The sequence below is a fragment of the Gopherus evgoodei genome, chromosome 18 (genome assembly GCF_007399415.2).
Source record: "Gopherus evgoodei ecotype Sinaloan lineage chromosome 18, rGopEvg1_v1.p, whole genome shotgun sequence".
In the NCBI taxonomy this organism is placed as follows: Eukaryota; Metazoa; Chordata; order Testudines; family Testudinidae; genus Gopherus; species Gopherus evgoodei.
In genome coordinates, this window is record NC_044339.1 from 17,082,072 (window position 1) to 17,104,406 (window position 22,335).

A 22,335-nucleotide genomic window follows, 5' to 3' on the forward strand; every position below is an offset into this window, starting at 1 on the left:
ATATGACTCTTCTTTTTTCCTATTTAAGGTTTTATGCTGCTGAAATTTGTATTGCTCTGAACTTCCTACATGAGAGAGGAATAATCTACAGAGATTTAAAACTAGACAATGTTCTGCTAGACGCAGAGGGTCATATCAAGTTAACAGATTATGGCATGTGCAAGGTACGGTTCTCCTCTGATTTTCTCTTTACTTATAATTCTACTGTGAATCTGTATATTTTAATATGGTTATGTCAGATAGTCTTGTTGAATCAAATTCTACAGCCAGCAACACCATGGAAAATCTGAGACATGAAGTTTGCCTAGATTAATGTAAGTGTAACTGATTCTAGAATTTAGTCTTAAACTGCAGTTCTGCTCTGCAAAATTACTTCTGAAAAATGGCATCACGTTGCTCAACAAATCTATTTCTTGGGTGTATTCCAAGTCATACTGCTGAATTTGTGGGCAAAAATAAAGTTCTTACTATTTTTGTCCTGTTAGACCTGCAGATTCAAAACAGCTATGAGTGCTAAATTCTGGTCCTTCACATGTATTACCAACAGAACTGTTAACTAAATTCAGTCCCAGGACCAGATATGGCCAGGCTGCTTTTACATCCATATAATTTCATTGAAGGAAATGAATTGTAACTTGCCTTTATTTTAGAATAATCACATTCTATTACAATGCTTTGGGAGCCAAAGTCACAAGGGGTTCCATAGTTAGATAGTAATTGATTCTTGACCCTTTGACTAAGATGAAGTGTAGGGACAGATTATACCAGAGATGCAGCTATGAGAATGAAACCCTGCCTCATGTCCTGTGCAGCTCTAAGCCCCATTCCAGAGCATGGCCACTTCACCACTATGTTGTGCATAATAGGTTTGTTAAGGCAATTTCAGCATCTGAGAGAACGGTTTTCATTAACTCTTCTATTCCGGACTTCAGCTACCCGCTAAGATGGATGTTGTGATCACTGACAAGGAACCAGAAGTGAATTATTGCTGTGATGGGTCCCTGGGTTCCCCTCCAGGATGCCACTTGGAACTGGGGTACCACTGAGCTCACCTGACTCACCAGCCTGGGCTCCTTTTCACACTGTGGTGCTGTGATAAGTTGCCAAGCTCTCCACATTTGCTGTTTCACCAGCACACACACAGATAGGTCACACCCAGCTGCAGGTTCACACACAGATGCTGAGATCAGCTCTGCATGGGAAGGCTCAGCTAAGGCACCTCCCAGTTGCTAAGGCACACCCCACCCCCCGGAGTGTAAACCCAAAATTATACTGTCTTGCACTGTATAGGGAAATGTACAGCGTAAGCGCATAAATTTTGCCCCCTCCCTCAATGTGGGGGGAGAGAGAGAGAGAGAGAGAGAGAGATGCAACAGCTTTCTGCCCCAAGTTAAAGTTTTCACAAACACTGCTGTTAGACAAAACAAGTTTATTAACCTCAAAAGGTAGATTTTAAGTGATTATACGTGATAGCGAACAGAGGAAAGCAGATTAGTAAATAAACAAAACCACAAACAGTTTAACATAGTAGATAGGTAGGATATGAATTAGCAAATTCTCACCCTGAGTGATAAACAGGCTGACAGATTCTTAAGGTACAAGTTATCTTGTCTTTCTCAGGTTTTCACACACAGGGTAAAAATCCCTCTAGCCTGGGACCATCACTTCCCACAGTTCAGTCCTTGCCGCTCAAGTGATTCTAGGTGTATTATTGTAGGGAGAGTGAGGTACCATCATGATGTCATTGTCCCCCTTTTATATATTCTTCCCACTTGCTGGAAAGCTCTTTTGCTGTGACCTGGGTCAACTAGTTCCCATTGTGTAGAGCTATCTCTGAGAGGTTTCTATTGTACACAGTTCCTGGGGTAATCCTTGTGCTTGTGTGCATTTCCGCAATAAGCCATTAACATTGGTTGGCCTTTTTACTGTTGTACCTGAAAGGATCCTTGTGGGTGATTTCAACCTCACAACATGTTTCAGTAACACATACATAGCCTAACTTCACCTTCGATGATCGCACATACAATCCAATCAGATATTAATGTCTAGTAGATCAAGGTTTTTAGATTGAAACCTCACAAGGCATATTCTGTACAAAACATATCCTAATTACATGACAGTGGTGAATATTGGGGTGCCAGGGTGTCACAATCCCCTTCGAGAATTGGGTCGCTGCCTTCATTGAGACACAGGAATGGAAAATAGAGAAATAGACCCACACACCCCAGCTGATACCTTGAGAGAATGGGGATACCCCACTGCCATTCACACAATGATCATCAGAGGACTGGGTATCTGGGACCACAAGACTGAGACTGTTTCAGGACTTTAAGGTGCCCAGACACTACTCCAGGCTGATAGTCGTTGATAGTTTCAGATACCACTATATTGAACATGTTACTGGACGCTGCCAATCTGAAGATAAGATCCAGACCACTAACTGAGAAGCGACAAGACTGAAGGATTCTTTGAACTGATTTAACTAACTAGTGTACTTTCTTTTTCTGTGTTACATGCTTAACCACTAATCCTCATCTGTATTTTCTGCTGCAGGCAATTGTCAGCTCATATCGCTTTTCTCTCTGCATTTGCAATCCATGGTTATAATGTTTTTGACAAGCATGAACTGATATAGCACGAGTATTTATAATGTGTATTCAACAATTTGTGTTCTGTAACTTTAAATATTCTCTAATAAAAGTTTTAATTTGTTTCATATCTGATATGACCTCTATTAGGATACTAACCCTGCACTTCTAGGGCGATGGCCTTGATGAATTAATACAATAGGTCTTTTCATCTCTAATTTTTGTGATCCTGTATATTTGAATTGTATTAGCCCTTTTCAATGACTGATTGATTGGAAATCTCCAATACATTGGTTTTGGCACTGGAACTTTTTAGCACTTGTGACAAGGTCAGGCCAGATGGCTACAAGAGAGTGGTCGAAGGTAGATACATTAGCTCCAGGTTAAGCAGGTCCCTTTTCCCTGGGTAAGATAACAGGGACTATTCCAGAACACTCAGGAACTTTCTAGAACTAATTAAGGCTGGCAGGCTAATTAGGACACCTGTAGCCAATTGGGAAGTTACTAGAATTAATTAAGGCTAATCAGGACACCTGGTATAAAAAGGCTCTCATACCAGTTAGTGAGGTGTGCGTAAGGAGCTGGGAGTGAGAGGGCGTGCTGTTGGAGGACTGAGGAGTACAAGCATTAACAGACATCAGGAGGAAGGTCCTGTGGTGAGGACAAAGAAGGTGTTGGGAGGAAACCATGGGGAAGTAGCCCAGGGAATTGTAGCTGTTGCTGTTCCAGAAGGCACTCTAGACAACCGCAGTTGGGCTGGAATCCGGGGTAGAGGGCGGGCCCAGGTTCCCCCCTAAACCTCCCAACTCCTGAGCCAACACAGGAAGATCTCTGAGGCTAGCAAAATCTGCCAATAAGCACAGGACCCACCAAGGTAGAGGAGGAATTTTATCACTCCCCAAATAGCACTTTAGAAAGCACTACTTCATAAATTTTGATCAAATGCAACCTGTACCTGAAGAGAGATTGAGGCAGGCAAATACAGCCCTACAGAAAGTTATTTGTAGCTTGATTTTAAAATGAGTTCTGTTTTAAATAAATGTCCAAGCAGATATTAAGAAGCTCAAGTAAATTAATAAACTATGGAGATCCAACTGCTCAGGGGGCTTGTAATGGAATATTATCTCTTTGGGTTGCTGCTTTGACACACACTAATACTTGCTGACTGTTGTTGTCTCCAACTTATTTGTTGGCCCATGTGAAATGAGATGAGGGTTTCAGCCTAGTTTGTGATGGACTGCCAAGTCCCCAAAACTAGCACCCTTTTTATCAATTTCAGAGGGTCCAGTGATTGAATGGAACAAATTAACTGAGCTACCTTCTCAGTCTTACCAGGGGTTCCTCCAGTTCATTATGCACATTAGTAGTGGGGCACTGTGGGGGAGCTTGCCTTGTCACTGCTTGTCATATACCTCTTCAAGGGATAACTAGGACTCCAGTTTTCAAGGACTCTTATCTGATGGACCAGCACTAAATTCACAACCTGGAGTTAAAAGGCAGCAATTGCAAAGAACTATGAATTGTTTTCATCTTTAAAAATAACAAATAAATGCCTCCCTAAGATCCCAGAAATGAGACACACTTTTTTCTTGGTCTAAAATAAACAAATTAAACATTATGAATGTGTCAGGATTAGTAACGTTCAGGGTGGATAAAAATCAATGATTTTTTTTAAATTAAAAATGGATTTTTGATAAAATGATTTTTGTAGGAAAAAATTGTCTAAAGATAGTTTTAATTAAGATACATTATAGCTCAAAGATATTTCATCATGGAATAGGGATTATAAATTCTGATTCTATAGTATAGACAATATTTTCATGTAATATTTAAGAAAAGTTTTGTAAATGAGTTCCAATAGTTCATGGATTAGGAAACCAATTTTATGGGGTTCCAGAGGCTTCTTTATAGATTATTTAGGTTAATCTTTCTATCTACCCAATGAGACTCAGTGCTCAGTCTAGAAGATACCATCAGAGATGCTTAGTTTTGCAGTTCTCAAACTGTGGACTTATCTCCAGAGATAACATGCTCGTTAACAGCAAAAATGGTTTTAAATAAATAAATAATATATAGAGGTGAAAAATAAGAGACCTCAACCGTATTGTCCATCTGCAAATTTGTGTACACGGAGTCAATCCCTTACCTCTCTCTAAAAGTGCAAAGTTTCAAAAAGTTCAATGAATAGAAGATTGTTGGGGGCGGAATAGATCTGGACAAGGAGAAGTCTGGAGATAAATGTGAGAGGGATGGACAGGCAGTAGAAACAAAAGTGAAACTGTTTGAACAACATATTCCAGAAGTCTTGAGGTCTTTGAGTGTAGCCTTCATTGATTTGAGATCTGCCATACTATTCTCTCACTAGAAGGGAAAATCTATAGTGGCACCAGGCCATAAAAGAGACTCAGTTTGGGAGTAAGAACCATTCAAGAAATATGTATGCTGATGATATTTTAAAGAAAGTCAACCAATGAATTGGTGGAAGTCACTTAAGAACTTGGATTCAGAAACTGTTGAAGTGATAATCTCACTTTTAACAGCAGTAGCTTCTTCTGCTGGTGTAGAAAGAATATTTTTTTCATTTGGACTAATTCATTCCAAATTGAGAAATTTGTTTGGGACCTGAAAAAGCAGGAAAGCTTATTTTTCTTTTCCAGATTATGAACAAACAGGAAAATGAAGGTGAAAACGGCTGAGTTAGCTGCAGAAGCCAATATTTTAAGTTTCTCATGTTGACATGGCTGACATAGTCGATTTAATTTTTTTCTTAAATATTTCATTTAACTATTTTAGTTAAAAACAGTTTTAACAAAAACAAACCTAATTTTAAAAAACTTGAATCTTTAAATTCAAACATTCATATGCTTGTTTTGTTAAAATATTATGTTTGCTGTTGAAAAAAAATCCAGAATACATAATATTGTTGTTTTAGTTAAATGAAACAATTGAAATGTCTGTCTGGTGGGGGTCTCCTCCTAAAACAGCCTGGGAAGAAAATCCTCCAAATATTAATGATTAACCTGTTGAATTGGAGGTAGTTCACCTCTCAATGACTTCATAGATATCTGTTTCAAATACCTTTGAAAAATGAAATAACCAATCATTCATTTTCTGATATACCTGTAAAACTAGTCTGAATAGTTTTCAAAATAAATCACTGTTTAAAAATGTATAGTGAGTACCTTCGAAAAATGAAACCAAAATCTGCATCTATCAGAGTTGTGAAGAATATGTATTAAGGTTGTAACAACCAACGAGAATGCACTTTTATGTAGAAATCCATGATTAAATTGAGTCTTCCTGACTAGTGATTTCAATCAAATCCACTCTGGTAATGTCACACACACTTACCACGATGAAGGGCTCTAAAAAAAAATGTATAAGTTTACCTTGAATGGTAGGAGTTTTGGGGAGGAGTCTTATCACTACCTTGACCCCTGGAATCCCGTTGGTATATGGAGGCATCTTAGACTCCTGGTTTGAAATACTTACAAAACTTGGTTGAAGGGAACTTGCTGCAGGTAGAATTTAACTTTCAAAAGATGAATTGGTTTATTCCAATAGGAAGGATTGGGCCCTGGTGACACTACAAGCACTTTCTGTGGAACGCCAAATTACATTGCACCAGAGATCCTAAGAGGGGAAGAATATGGTGAGTTGGTGCATAAACTTGTAACAGTTTAATTACAGTGAATCACTAATTAAAGTTCCAATTTACAGGGCATAAGAGTACATTTTTAATTAAGCTTACATGTTTTTACTCTGTTATGTACCGGCAAGATGTGTTATCTTGGCACTGTTAATTGAAGTATCACTCTCTTATGGACCATTATGGCCCAGCTACAAGTTCCTGAACAAATTACCTTTACTAATTTTTCTCCCACAGTGCTCTATTAAGGGCTATTCCTGTGGGGCACTGAGCCCTGCCGCTGGTGGTTTCAGTGGGAGCTGAGGATTCTCAGCTCTCTGCAGAATCAGGTCCTTAATCTCCATCCATGATGCAATAAATGTCATTGTAACATTATCCTAGAACCCAGGAAAATGTGCTCTTTAAATGCTCATAGGGTTCAGTGTGGACTGGTGGGCTCTTGGTGTCCTGATGTTTGAGATGATGGCAGGAAGATCTCCATTTGATATAATAACTGACAATCCAGACATGAACACTGAAGATTACCTCTTCCAAGGTATATTTAAGTTTTTGTTGTTGTTTTTGAGTTTCAATTTTTTTTCTTGAATCCCTTTGAAGGAAGAACAAAACACTAAATAATGAAAATTAGCCCCACTTTTTACATACTGTGGGTGCCTTCTCTCTTCCTTTTAATTTCTTATAGAGCGAAGATTTGAGAGAGGGCTCAGTAGTTCCCATCGTTTCGTGACTGCCAGTGATATTAACGTAGATAAACAGGGATTTCTGTGGGATTTCTAATTCAACATCCAAGGAACTTAATTTTCTGGGACAAAAAACTAGGACTCAGAGTTAGACAAAGTCCAATCTGAAAGAGACTAACAGTATGTCTAGACTGCAGCTGGCCACATGCTTCAAGCCTGAGAAGGCAGACACAGGCTAACTCTGCTAAAAATAGCAGTGTGCATGTTGCGGCGTGGGCAGTAACTCGGACTAGCCGCCTGAGCTCGGACCCAGGTGGGCAGGTGGGTCCAGGTCCGGGTGCCTATCCTGAGCCATCACCCCTGCCACAACATCCACACAGCTATTACTAACAGGGTAATTTAAGAGGAGCTACTTACTATGTGTTGATCTTCCTGGGTTGGGAGGCATTTGCTGTCTGGTCAGCTAGGGTGACCAGACAGCAAATGTGAAAAATCGGGACGGGGGTTGGGGGTAATAGAAGTCTATATAAGAAAAAGACCCAAAAATCGGGACTGCCCTATAAAATCGGGACATCTGGTCACCCTAGCTCCCAGCTATAGTTTAGACTTACTCAATGAGATCCACGGTTCAGAAGTAGCCACTGAAAATAAGGTTTAGAAATTTGGGGTTGAATCTGTGTACGTGCCCTCTTTGAATTGCTGTTCAAGAACATAAAGCCATCATTATATTCAAGGAAGACATTATCATTCATATTACTCTTGTACTCTGGGATATTTTTCTCTTGCACCCTCATTCTTTGGTACATATGCTTATATTCTTTGTTGGTCTTTCATTTTGTTACATTTAAAGTAATTTATACAATAATGTATTGCGCACTATGGCAGCTGTGCTTCTAGAACTTGCTAGTTGCTTCCTACAGTGTGTTACACCCCAAGAGTACTGACCTATACATTTATCCCATGTAAAACAGTTAATCCGATAAATACAATATAAGCCTTGTTAATAGTATTAGACTTGATGGTGGTCTCTAGAGAGCTGACTGGTCACGTGCAGCTGGCTTACCTTGGTGCCAGTCAAGAGAAACAGAACAGGTGGGAGGGAGAGATGAAATGAAGACACAGGAGACAGCCTGACTAACTTTCTTCAGAAAGGGCAAAACAATCATTGTACCAAAGGCTTTTAACAAGACTTCAGTGCTATTTCTTTTCCACTAAACCAACTGCTGTAATTGCCACAAGGATGTTATCAGTAGGGACAGAAGGTGGTCATGAAAGGATGGGGAGTCAGTGCATGAGACAGTATCTCTGCTAGGTTGTGTCCAGAGTATGGAATGGTTTTTGAAAACTATATTATATGAAGGCATTGAGGGAACTTTCTGGGCACCAACCATATCTACCTGTAGTTTTTGCTCCAGATAACTTTTTCTGTTTCCTTAGGGTGATTTCATGGTAGCAGTGTCATATAAGTTACTTCAGTAGCAACTGGTATGCATGGGTAACAGTGTGCCCATTATTCTAATCACAGGTGGCAGTACGCACAACCATATCAAGTACAGGAGCAATACTGAAAGTGCTTGATTGGTAAAGAGTGAATTTCAAAGATGTATGTGAATAGTCTGAGAGAAGGAAGAGAGGGTTGGAAGGAATTTTCCCCCAGGTCAGACGGGCAGTGACCTTTAAGGTTTTTGTTGTCTTCTGCAACATGAGGCATGGGTCACTCACCAGAATTCTCTGGGTATATCTCACTTAATAAAATTTTCTGCCATTGCAGGGACCTCAGGCATTAGTGCACAAAGATCCCTCCTGTTCTGTGCCTGAGGCATATAACAGTTTAGTCTCCTGTTGGCTGTAACACTTTGGGTGTTGGATTTGGTGTGCAGATGCTAGTTGGTGCTTGTGGCCTGTGATATGCAGTTCTGGCCTTAAATTCTGACTCATTCTGAAATAACTCCTAGTGACCAATCTGAGTGCCAGCGTGAGCAGTCTCAGACACTGTTGTGTACTCTTTAAAGTGAATAACTAGTTTCCAAACTACTCCTTAAGGGGGAATACTATATAATGAAGGAATAGGGTGGCTTGTAATGACACAATGGGGAATCCCCACAACCTCTGGTCCAGTGTAGTATTTCCTCAATTGTTTAAAAATGTGAGATCACATTTATATAACCCCTTGATCAGGACTTTAAGGAGATGAAAAGCCTTTATACAATGTGTTCATCAGCATGACAGATGGGATGAAAGAAACGATGCATGAGATTAAGAATTTTCAGAAAGTCTTTAAATGTCACTGCTACCATAGCACTTTTCACGTGAAGATTCCAAGATACAGACATTAACTGGGTAAGCCTTGCAAAGTTAGAGAAAAGTAAGTGCTCATTTGACAGTTTTGGAAGCAGGAACTAAATGTTGAAGTGACTTGCCCCCGTGGTCACTAATGTGTCAGTGACAAAATCAGGAATAGTACTCGGGAGCCTTGACTCCTAATCACCTGCTCTACCCACTGGACACATTGCCTCCAGCTTCTTTAAAACAAAAATGAATACTCTGGTTTTCTCTTCTAAGTTATGTCATTAAAAGTCCATTTTATAATACTTTTAGAAAAGATATTAACCAGAGAGAATGGTGTGACTTCTTTTAAAAAATTGTAAAGCCTGGCAAATTTTGCAGTAATAACTGAAATAGTTGCCATATTAGCACATTGTCCACGCAGTAATACGAATAAAAAAGTTTTTATTAAAATATAATATAATAGAGCGCAAAACAGTTTGCTGCTTTTTTTTTTTTTTTTTTTTTGAACTTGTAACAGTTATCCTTGAAAAGCCAATCCGGATTCCAAGATTTCTCTCTGTCAAGGCCTCTCATGTCTTAAAAGGATTTTTAAACAAGGTAAGTTTTACAACACTGTGTTATTTATATAAGTTCAATAGCTCAGAGCTTCATGATATAAAAAAAATTTAATTAAAAACTTAGAGGTGTATCTCCTTTCTGTAAGATAGGTTCCAAATGCAATCTTTTAAATTGCTAATCTTTTGTGTGAAAATTTCATAGCATGGAACTTCGTTTGAAAACCTACTAGCATGTTGGTTACTTAGTGAAATGGTATTTTATAATGAAACTGAGTACAAAACCTAAGATAATTAATTATTGGTTTGTGCTTGCAAACAATTATTAAATGTGTAGTCCTTACTAATACAAGAAGACAAAGTGAAGTCAGTGGAACTATTATCTGCGCCAGTAGGGAAAACAGCCCATTTACTAAGTAAAATCAGAATTTTTATATCACGAGAAAAGCTGTAAAATAAAAAGTCTAAATGAATTTTCAAACCCATGAAGTTTAGAAAACTAGATTGCTTTAATGTATTTTACCAATAGTTTATATACTGCTGCCTATCCTCTTATAATCTACATGGGTCAGTGAAAAACTGGAGAATTTGTCATGATAGAACAATAAAAAAGAAGTGTAAAGACAAACACAGTCTCAATTGTGTTTTCTCTTGTCTTCCACAGGATCCCAAAGAAAGGCTTGGCTGCCAGCCAGAGACGGGATTTTCTGATATCAAGTCTCATACGTTTTTCCGCAGCATAGACTGGGATCTGGTAAAAATAATTTATTCTACTTAAGTATGTTAAATAGAAGCATGTTCCTTCAATGTTTTAATTACTGTGTGAATGAACCTATCATGGTAAACACTCTGCTAATAAATACTCTCTTCAAAAATACAGTTGCTCATAACTGAAAGAATACATCAAACCTCTAAAAGTATTCATGTAAAATTATCTTTGGTGTCATCAGTTTACGTTTGTCATTAATGTAAAAATGTTGGAAACTAGATTTATTTCATGGTCATGACTTGTTACCAAATATTAAGTGTAGTTTCATGCATGGTCTTTACTTCAAAAATGTGAGGTTAAATTTTTAGTAAAAAGACAATTGTGATATTAGGTAGAAAATAACAAAAACACATGATTTAAACCATAATAAAACCTTAGGGGCCAAGTAATTCCTTGAGTTCTATTGGTAGGTGGTGCAGAACTTGTGCTGCAGCCCCTATCATTGAAAAGTCCACTTGGTGCATTACAAGGACCTCTCTCTCCAAGAAGTATTGGCAGAGCCATAACAAAGAATTTTTTCGCCCGAGGCAAGGGCCAGCTCCAGGCTCTTTGGCGGTAATTCAGCAGCAATTCAGCAGAGGGTCTGGGGCGGCGAGCCACGGGGGCCGGCCTGCTGGTCGCCGTGAGGGCAGCAGTCAGGCTGCCTTTGGCAGCATGCCTGCGGGAAGTCTGCCGGTCCCGCAGCTTCGGCGGTAATTAGGCGGGGTACGCCAAAGGTGCGGGACCGGTGGACCTCCCACAGGCATGCCACCGAAAGCCACCTGACTGCCGTGCTTGGGGCAGCAAAATACATAGAGCCACCCCTGCATCTGACAGACATTTAAGAAGGCAGTTTCCCTACAGTTTACAATATAAGGCTCCAGTCATACAAAACCTTACATATGTGACCCTTACTTATCTGAATAGCCCCATTGATTTAAATTGGGCTGTCAATGTTTGTAGAATCAGGCCCTTAAAAGACACAATGACCTGAGGAAGAGATGTGGCTTGAATGCAGTATGATTGAGTAGTTGTGTTTTGCTTGCTTGCTGGTTACTTTGAAGCTTTACATTTTGTTTTGTTACTTCTTGCTCTTAGGGTTGTTTTTGGTCCGTAGTGTGGGATAAGATGTACTTTCATTTCAGTGGGATTTGCAAGCAGGTGCATGCAATGTTTGAACGTTATGATCAGTTTAACTGTCAGTTTATCTAGAAGAATACCAGTCACTTCTTGATTATGTTCACCATTATCATCATGAAATCATCACTAAAACTATTATCTGCTACACTAACTACTTTATGGCTAAGGTGCCAACTGTGTCAGGAACATTACTTTAATTAGCTATGTAAATTTTTAATAGCTAGTTTAATGATGGAGATGCAAGTATGCTTTTTTTGGGGTGGGGGCAGTACTGTGAACTCCGTAAGAAATATTGTAGAAACAGGAAGTAATGATTCTAGCATCGTGAGAGAAGTTTTCAGAGAAAGGGAGAAAACAGAATGATTCAGTTCTTACTTTGAGGCTTGTTGTTCAGACCATCCTTATTGAAGTTCTTCATAGAAGAAGCTTTCTACAGAGGGAGGATGTCTGCCATTTTTTTTAGATGTTCATATAACACAGAGGATCTGATTAGGCTATTAATAATTTGTGAAGATATAGATTGTTTTAAATAGCTCCCTTAATCTGATGGGTGATGTTATTTTACAGCATGCATCTTCAGGCACTATAATGCTAACTAACTAGTAGGATGTTTCTTAACAGAATGTCAACATCAAACTTAACATACTGTAGCTTTATGAGAGAAGATTTTGTTGGATTCATTTTATATTTGTAAAAGAGACTTTTACTGCTTCACTTACTTTATATTTCATGGTGATCACTTGGGAAGACCACCCCAAACAGAAACAGGGTGATTATGTAATCCTGGCATCTTTTTCAACAGAGCAGTGTCATGTAAATTATGATTGACATGTAAATTGTGCATAGTTTAACGTTTTGATAAGATTACAGGAAAATCATGTTTACTTTGGATCCCTGTTGTATTCTGGATTGTATTTAGAAGGTGCTTCTGCTTGTAGTTGTTTTAGGTGTCAGTCATTTCGATGTAGGCCAAAATATTTCGGTTTTGCAAAGTGAATAAATAAAAGCCTAATGCAAATATTTGTATTATTTTTTAATTTAGCAAATCTTCTTCTGGATTAAAAGTGGTAAGGGGGAGATTTACATTAAACATTTCTCAGTATAATTTACCCTGAAACACAAAGCCTTACACAACAAAACCAGAGGGTAAAATTGACAAACTATTTATTTCCAGGGTCCAGCCTGAGTGAAGTGCAAAAAATAAACATAATGTATAGATAGTGAAAGGAGAGATTCTAAATATCTTTTCAGTGTTAGCAATCTAAGGTGTAAGTAGTAAAGGTAAAGACACTTTTCAGTGACTTTTAAATTTAATGGCCTGATTTTGAAAGGTATTGAGTCTCCCCAATCACTTCACTGGAAGTAAGAGTGCTCACTATCTCTTAATTTTGATGGTTTTTGCATGAGGGATATGTTATACAATAGGGGTCTAACCTGTGGATAATTTCAGTATTGAGATGTTGCTCTGGATGAAATGAGGCAGTAACATTCTGTAATCTAATAAGACAGTTTTCCTAATTCTTTTAGAACACTTACCATACGTTTTCCGCTATGTAAGAGAAAATCTGTTTATATTCCAAATCTCCGTGTTTCTTGCATTATGCCTTACATGATAAAAGCAATACTGCAAAATTGTGGTTGATGTCACTGCTTTGCTGTGCAGAGATACAGTGGAGGTGGACCTAGAATGAAGATTCAGATAAAGAGCAATATGTCTGACAAAATTAATTGCATACAAAATGCATTTTGGGGGGGTTATAATGGAGACCAGTATAAGAATATTTTATTAATACACTCAGAGTTTTATCAATTCACAGCTAGGTCTAAACTTGGCCTATTTATGGTTGTGCTGACTTGCAGATGATCAGACCAAGTTGGCTGATAGTTTGATGTGTGGTTTGAGAAGTAAACCTACTAACCCTACATAATCAAAGCCATAGAGGCGGTCAATAAGTTCAGCCTAAGCAATGATCAGTGATTCAATGAGAAGCAAAGTTATTGTGGGAATGAAACTCGAAGGAAGTGAAAAATATAGCCTTGGGAAATAGAGTCCATCAAGAGCAGTTTCAGGTAACATGGAAAGTTTGCTTCCAGACAAGTTAAGAATTCTTAGGAATGTCCACTTCAAAGAAAAAAAGCACTTGCATTTTGAACAAAAGGCTATTGGTTTCAATAGGAGTTAGGCGCTTAACCTGCTTAGGTGCATTTTAGCATCGTGCTATGCACCTGTCTGAAACCAAATACCTTTGAAATCTGGCCCAAAGTAAACAATGCAATTGGATAAGGAGGAGAAAAATTACAGCAAGATCTTTGGTAGCAAGGTGCAAATAACACTGATATGCAGTGAGAAGGAACATCTTATTTATGTGTGATGTACATACAAAGGTGCTCTGGTTAAACATTTTTTAAATAGAGCAGTGTGAAGAGTGCTGAGTGGATTAAGAAGTAACTAACCTTTCACTTAAAAGAATAAGGAAAGCCTTTTTGGAAGATGATGACACAACAATATATCGAATGTTTGTATCTTTAAAAAAAAAAACAACTCAGACAGCGGAGAGGGAGCATAGAGCTGTGATCTGCTTAATGCAGAGCATAACTATCTGTGAAAGTTATTGCTGGGTAGATGGTACTTCAAAGCTTTCTCTTGCTATGTGTTATGCGCTTACTTCCCAGAAGTTATGAAGAAACAAAACTAAAAAGAAAAATTACCTCAGCAGTCAGGAGAATACATATGTGAAAGCAGGTAGTACAACAAAGCTAGCTAAGGATAGAGTCAGGAATAACCTAGACGGATTTCATGGAGTTGTAGGGCAGCAAACCTACTGAAATGTTGTCTTTAATAAATTATGTTTTTGCCTCTGTGACTGCAAATAGAGAGGCATAAAAAGATAGATCAGAAAAGACACACGTGGGGGACACAATGTCAGAAAAGATTGTAACTTTCAGAAAGCAAGCTGATTTCAGCCTCAAGTTAGCTCAGCGAATTAGATATACCCCTCCCTGAGATTCCTAAGGAAGCTGATAAAACTGATTCAAATGTATTTTGTGGCAACAGATTCCTCAGTTCCTCAAATTAAAGGCTGCAACACTGCCACCTACTTTTCAGAGTAGACTTTTACTCTGTCATATTCCAGTGGAGGTAATATCCTAAAGAGATTCAGTTTTTACTCTTTCAACACCATCTTATATCCATTCAGAATGCTGCTGCAAAAATTATTTTCATAGCCCATCACTTTGATCATGTCTCCCTTCTCTTTGCATCCCTCCACTGTATAAACCTAAACTACCCACCCGCACGTTCATGGCATGTTGATTCCCATCTCTGTCATCCACATGTTAAATTTCCAAACAAGTACCTTTGTATTCTCTCCTGTGCCTGCCCCTCACTCTTGGGTGGAGCGCCCCGTAAACATCCACAAACCTAACAGACTTTCTTTCTTCCAAACCTTCCTCAAAACTTTCCTTTTCTGTGATGTCTACAAAAAGTCTAATAGCTAGGCTGCTGGTGTGCTGAGACCACTCGCTATCATACTGACCAATATTGTCATACTGTTTCCTTGCATGCCATTCATTGTCTCTTGTTTTATACTTAAATTGTAAGTTCTCTGGGTTAGGGACTATCTTTTTCTTCTTGTTTGTACAGCACCTAGGACAATGGGGTCCTGGTCCAAGCCTGGGCCTCTTAGATTATGGTAATACAAATAATAAATAATCATGCTCAGTGATAATCTGCTTAGCTCTAGCAGTATATTCAACTGTTACTATCAAACCAGTGATGGGCGGATGGATGTGTGCATGCACACAGAGTATGGGTCCTTCTTTGGTAAATTTAAAAGAAAATAAAAGGTATCTAGAATCTAAAGGTCAGGAACTGGGTTATAACCATTTTAATAGGTCAAATTTGGGCCCAAACTATGTGACAGCGATTCTTTTAACTTACAAACCAGTGCACCCTAAATCTCAAGTACTGTAGAAATGTTCTTGCATTCCAGTTGGCATAATTACAGACTTTCATATAACGCATCCCTTACTGCTAAATAATAATACCCTCCCACAATTCCCAAGTATTGTCGTGTGAGCAGTCTTAGTCTGTATATTGATTTCAGAATCAGGTCTTTTTATTGCAGGTTCAGTCCTTACTGTAATAACTGCATCAAGACTTTTGCAGCTCTTTCAAAGCACTACAATATATAGGCAAAGCCCTGAAAAAATTAATTGGGTATGAAAATCATAATTATTACTGCAGCAGAGTACATTGATATGTTAGGATATAGTCTCCTCTCAAAGAGAAGTGAAGTGCTATTAAAATCAGTAAGAGAAGAAAGGATGCCCCATTAACTTTTGAGGGGGTGGAGGGGGGAGCATTCAAGTGCTATGAGAGAACCTTTCAGCCTTGAAAGAACCCTAAACTAAATTAGGACAAATACAACATAAAATGTGTGTATTCCTTGTTGATCTCTATAGCTAAATGCTGCATATTCATTGTAATGGTTTCCATTGCTTGACTAAACAAAATGTTTTATTTGGGTATTTTGACATTCATCTCCAAAGAATGTTTTCAACTTGAATTTATAGAGTTATTTTACACTGTCCATTACAAGTCACTAGCTGACTTTTGTTTTACAGCAGAAATAAATTTAACTTTGAAAGGTTAGAAATTTGAGTTGCTCTACTTTTCATCATAAAATAAAAACACACAAATCCCCACAATTGTTGTCCTAAAACTGATTTTAAAAGAATCTTAAAATGAAGTCTTGAACCTTTCAGTTTGAATAAACGTCTGTTTTAAGTTGTTAAACCAACATTTTATATGTTGTGCATATATAACAGGTATCTTGAGGGTGGAGGATTGGTGGAGAATGGTTTGACTAGGGTCTTTTAGCTTAAGACTTCTATGTCTAGTGTCAGAAACCTGAAGTGGGGGAAAACCATCTCATGAGCATTTCATAGCCACAAAAGATGTAGATTCAGATCAGCTTCTAAAACTGGATAAAAGTTCAGGGGATCCTTAGCATGTCTGAGCCAGATTTCTCGTCCTAAAATCCTACATCCCATTGTTGAGCAAATTATTTGTTTCTGTTTTTCCTTGGATTTACTTTCTGCCTCTATCCCTGTTAAGTTGGGGAAATGCAGCAAACAATACTCAGCCCTGCTGGAGAACCATCATCAGGAAAACACAGAACTTCTGAAGTTGGCTATTTACTGTAATAAAGCTGCCATGAGTGATGGACTCTCTCACTGCACCAGGAAGGAAAATCTTTCTTCCTCACTGTCTGAAAAAAGCCTAACAACATATGTAACCTTGTGTCATAACATTAAATCTAAAGATTCTGAATCTTGTTTAGGTGTCACTTTTGAGGGCTTCAGACACTGGAATTGTTGCCATATAATATTGTGTTAGCGAATAGAGTCATCACACCAGCTCATCATCTTACTGATGTTAAGTAACATTCATCATTTCAATCCTCATATGTCTTGGTTTTAATAGACAATAAAATGTTAAATTGCAGCTAAACAGATGGCTAAATTTTAACTAACATCAATCCTTGTAAAAATGTAGTTTATAAAAATTTTGTAATTGCAAGTAGTAGATGATTAATTGGATCCAGATGTGAACACCCTAAAGAAGGAATTTTACACTAGGTGTGAAGTATAAAAGAAAGGTGGGTCCCTAATTGAGGTGGTTTGTCAAAAAGTACTGGAGTTATTTTTCATTTAATTGTTAGAGTATGCAATTCATGTCTTTATTTGTGCTATCCTTTTTTACGGAATTTTATTTTTTGGTGACTTGTAAAATATGGGAGTCAAGTAAACTAGATACCTACAGTAATATTTTTCATTAATGGACTCTTACATAGATCCCCAAAGTATTTGGAAAACATGATTCCTCGAGGTGTATGGACACACACCATCATTTTCGTTCCCACTCCCTTATATCTGCCCCAACTCGTTCCATGGTTCTCATCTGTCTTAAACTACTTGTTAACCCAATGTGCAAATTGCCTTTAGCCACAATGAAGACTGACACCACTGAGAGGAGGCAGGCAGGCTTTTGTGGGCTTGGAGCTGTAGCAAGTGTAACTATGCTTGGCAGGATTCAGTTTCAATCGATAACTATCAATTAGCTGAAATAGGTGTTTTTTCCCCATCACTAACAGTGGGCATGCTTGCAGGGATTGCATGTCACTGGCCCTGTGCCTATGTAGGGAGCCCTCAGCAGCCCTGCTGTCACACGAATGAGGGAGAAGGCCCATGACAGTGGTGACACCTGATCCCTGCAGGTCCTAGTGGGGCAGAGCAGAGACCCTTGGCCAGGACTGCAGGGAGGAAGAGGACAAGCTGTGGGGGTGGGGCCATGCTACTACTGAATAGTCCTGCAGCAGTGCAGAGAGCAGTCTGCAGTCCCACTATCATGGACCCATTGTCTCTCTTTACCCAGCTGTGAGTACCAGGGGTCTGTGCTCTGCCTCGCCAAAACCACAGCCTTTCCCACCCCTTGTGCAGGCAGGGGTTGGTTGTCACTGGCCCTACAGCCATGCAGGGAACCCCCTGCAAATCTGTTGTCATGGAAGTTCCTGCCCAGGATGGCTCCCGCATTACTGGCTGGGGCTGGTGACGCCCAAGTCCTGCAGGCACAAGGTGCTGGGAAGACTAGTCCTGGCTCTGCAAAGCGGAGGCCCTTGGCCAGGACTGTGAGGAGGAGTGGTCCCTGCTGCTGAATAGCTCTGTTCCCGAGCAGGGGCCCTTCAGCAGCAGGGTGGCTTCCCCCACAGCCCTCCCTGGGGGGTTCTGCTGTGCTCCACCTGTACTCCAGCCTTCCCTGCACCTTGTGCCTTCAGGGATCAGGTGTCACTGGCCCTATTGCTGTGCACCTCCAATGTCACAGACCCAATCACGCTACTGATGGGCCAGGAATGTGAGAGCTTGTCCTGAGGCAGGAACTGTTCAGCAGCAAGGTGGTCTCCCCTGTCCCCAGGGGCACGTCGACCTCCTTTCAGTCCTGGCTGAGGAGTCTCTGTTCTGCAGGGCCATGACAACCACAGCCTCTCTAGCACCATGGTCCATTGGGCCCCTCGGCTGCACCCTGCTCTCTGCATTGCCCTAATCTCAACCCTACTCACCACAGCTGTAAAAATACAAATTAGTTAAAAACTGATAAAAATCATCAATTAGAAAAAATAAATCAGATTCTGCCAATCCGAAGTATAACCTTCCAAAACCAATTACAAGGAAATAATTTAGCCTTTTTCTGAAGTTTATCCTGCAAACTCTCTACCTTCTCTCTTTGCATGCTAAAAACTAGTTGTATCCATCATAGATTAGATTGTTTTCCTAAGGATATTGAATAATGAAATGCATGCCAAACACGTAAAAGGGGCCAAGCCAGATTGATCACTGTATCTGGTGTGTTTTTTCTTTTGAGCAGTAATTGTGTGTGTGACAGCGTCAGGGATAGTGATCATGACAGTGTAGAGGTCAGAGTTAGAAGTAGGCCTATGTGTACCTGCCTCTCCAGATCTGAGAACCAACCCATTCGTATACTACAGGCTATCACATGATAATCCAGCTAACACCGTAGAAACGAGCCACTCATGAAGAACAGGCAAACAAACATGCAGGACAGTTGTGCCGTAAAAGAAGAGGGGGTAGGCAACAACTAACATATATACTCTGCAGAGAACTGCAGCTCTTCTAGAACTGAACTGAACTGCTTGCAAGTTAATAGAGGTTGCTGGATTTTTCCATGTGCCAGGCCTCAAGCCCCTTTTAGAAACACAGCAATTGTTGTGTTGCATCAGACCAGTGGTCCATCTAATCTAGTACCCTGTATTCAATAGTGCCCAGTTTAGATTAGTGTGAAATGGACCATATGAGAGAGCCTGCTAGTGTCTTCCTAAACACAGGCATCTGCTTGTTGGCTAATCACCTGAAGCATGGACATCTATATAACTTATAGGTTTATATCAAGTGAAATGTCATCAGTATAAAAATGCAACTTTTTAGAGAGTTGCTCTGAATCTTCCAGGGAAAACTACAAGTTTAGAAACAATTCTGCCAATCTGTCATTTAATTAATATCATTTATCTTCTCTGCGGATATTTTTCATGAGAACAAAATGATGTGATTTTTTTCCAGAGTTTTCCAGGTAGTGTCATCAGGTCTCTTCCAAAGAGAGTTTTGAGTATTGATTGTCTATCTGATATTTCTCTGGAGAAACGGTGACCTCCAGTGGCCAGCCAGGCTACTCCAAAGAATGTATCCAACATAGGCAGTAACAGCACAGAACAATGATCATACCTGATAGTGGCTTTGCCAGAAACAGACTATCAGAAGCTTAAGGGGGAAGTAAAAATGGTTCCAAATGCTATGCAGTGTTGCTCATAGGGATTGAGGAATTCCTTCCAGACCTCTGTGGTGATCAGCTTTATGCCCCAAAGCATGACATTTGATGTGTTGATCTTCACACTTGTACCTAAAACATTATAGTCATAAAGTTATCCAGACTCTTTCATAATCCAGCCACAAACAGTTATATCTCTGACCTCTTTACCAGGAGCATATCTTATGGGGATATCTAAGTAGTGTGTATCCCCTATGTATCAAAAATATCTCTACTATTCAGAGAAGGCAACAAGAATTCATTTAGTCAGAATACGTTTAACAAACACTCATTCAGAAATAATTTAAGCATTTGTGAACTACATGCCTTGTTAGGCTCATAGGTAGCAGGAAAAATGTATTGTTGAATAATTTCTGAAATCTTTTGTAAATTATTATCCTCAAGTGGCTTCTCTGGCATTTTGAATAAAGGAGATCCTGTTCCTGAAAAAGTTTTGCAGCTAGGCTTTCTTGTCCACTCACAAAGACTTGATTTTACATTAAAAGAAATGTCACTATTAGAACTGGCAAAGAATTTCTTATAGGCAATTGTTAGATTTATTACATTTATAATAATTATAGTAATCCTAATTTCTCCAGTGAAACTGGACTCCTGAGACCCAGAAGGGATCTATTTTGTGAAATGGTAAATGGCTTATATAGAAGTTCTGAACATCAGCAATATTAAGATTGTAAGCTCTTCAGGGCAAGAACTCTGGGTCCTCTGAGACATCTCACAGAACTTTAACCCCGGGGACAAAGGTGGTTTTAACCACCTTTGCCCCTTCTCAATTCTGGGCTCCTCCAGGGCTGGAGCAGTCCCTGGCGTAACTTAGGCAACTTTTCTTCTGCTGCCAATGAGCAGCAGTGCTGCCCAGAAACTGCAGCTAGACTCCTTCGAAACTGACACCCTTCCAGTCCCAGCCCTGCCACTAGTATGTCCCTGATACTGAAATTTGCAAGGGGTTCTTGGAAAACAGAGAGCAGTTGTATTACTCAGTTAAGAATATAAGAATGGCTATACTGGGTCAGACCAATGGTCCATATAGCCAGTATCCTATCTTCTGACAGAGATTGGTGCCGGATACTTCAGAGGGAATGAATAGAACAGGGTAGTTATCAAGTGAGCCATCTCCTGTTGTCCAGTCCCAGCTTCTGGCAGTCAGAGCATGCATTTGCATCCATGACCTTCTTGGCTAATAGCCATTGATGGACCTAACCTCCATGAGCTTATCTGATTATTTTTGAACCCAGTTATACTTTTGGCCAAAATCCCTTGGCAATGAGTTCCACAGGTTGACTGTGTTGTGTGAAGAAGTACTTCCTTATGTTTGTTTTAAACATGGTGCTGATTTAATTTCATTGGGTGACCCCTGATTCATGTGTTATGTGAAGAGGTACAGAAATGGCCACACCATTTTTGATTTTACAGACCTCTGATATCCCCCTTCAGCCATCTCTTTTCTAAGATGAACAGTCCCATTTTTTTAATTGACTCCTCATATGAAAGCTGTTCCATACCCCTGATCATTTGTTGCCCCTTTCTGTACCTTTTCCAATTCTAATATGTCTCTTTTGAGATGGGGCGACCCAGACCTGCACACAGTATTGAAGGAGTGGGCATACCATAGGGATTCTCCCTAGGCCAGATCCAGGGCTTTGTCTTCCCAACCCCTTAACCTAGTGTGTAGGGCTGAGAGAATCTCACCCTGTGTCTTCCTATGTATCTTTGCAGAGCCTAGCACAGTGGGGCTGATCTGGTTTAAGGTGTTGGGTGTTACCATGGTACACCTCTACCTCGATATAACGCTGTCCTCGGGAGCCAAAAAATCTTACCACTTTATAGGTGAAACCGCATTATATTGAACTTGCTTTGATCCACCAGAGTGCGCCGCCCTGCTCCCCCAGAGCACCGATTTACTGCGTTATGTCCGAATTCATGTTATATCGATTTGCGTTATATCGCAGTAGAGGTGTATGTATCGATTGAATTTTTTTTAATGATATTTTTGTAAATATTCTTATCTCCTCATCATGGTGTCTGAGTGTCAGAACCCTTGCTTTATCCACCCTGTTTTCTTCTGTGCTTCCAAGAGAAGGGCAGGATTTTAATTCAGACATGTTAAAGAGGAAAACCTTTATTTAAAAACCTTGGCATGCAAAACACTATGGAAAGCAGCTTCTAAGCAACATGCTGAAAATAGAGATGCTGACTAAACTATTACAAACTTTACTGAAAAAAAGATGTTGGAGAGTGCACTGGGGGACCAGCTCCCAGAAGTAGAGTTCTCATGTACTTGTGTATGTG

At 39.5% G+C, this 22,335-nt stretch overlaps 1 protein-coding gene across 7 annotated transcripts in view; it reads left to right on the forward strand.

Moving 5' to 3' along the window:
* The window catches only part of PRKCZ (protein kinase C zeta), a 145,385-nt gene that overhangs the window by 108,455 nt on the left and 14,595 nt on the right, over window positions 1-22,335 (forward strand). For all 7 annotated transcript variants that reach the window (XM_030537842.1, XM_030537843.1, XM_030537841.1 and 4 more), the window contains 5 exons: window positions 29-164; window positions 6,153-6,240; window positions 6,653-6,772; window positions 9,724-9,803; window positions 10,425-10,514. In XM_030537842.1, the coding sequence (XP_030393702.1) occupies window positions 29-164; window positions 6,153-6,240; window positions 6,653-6,772; window positions 9,724-9,803; window positions 10,425-10,514 (514 nt within the window). The remainder of the gene's footprint in view (window positions 1-28; window positions 165-6,152; window positions 6,241-6,652; window positions 6,773-9,723; window positions 9,804-10,424; window positions 10,515-22,335) is intronic.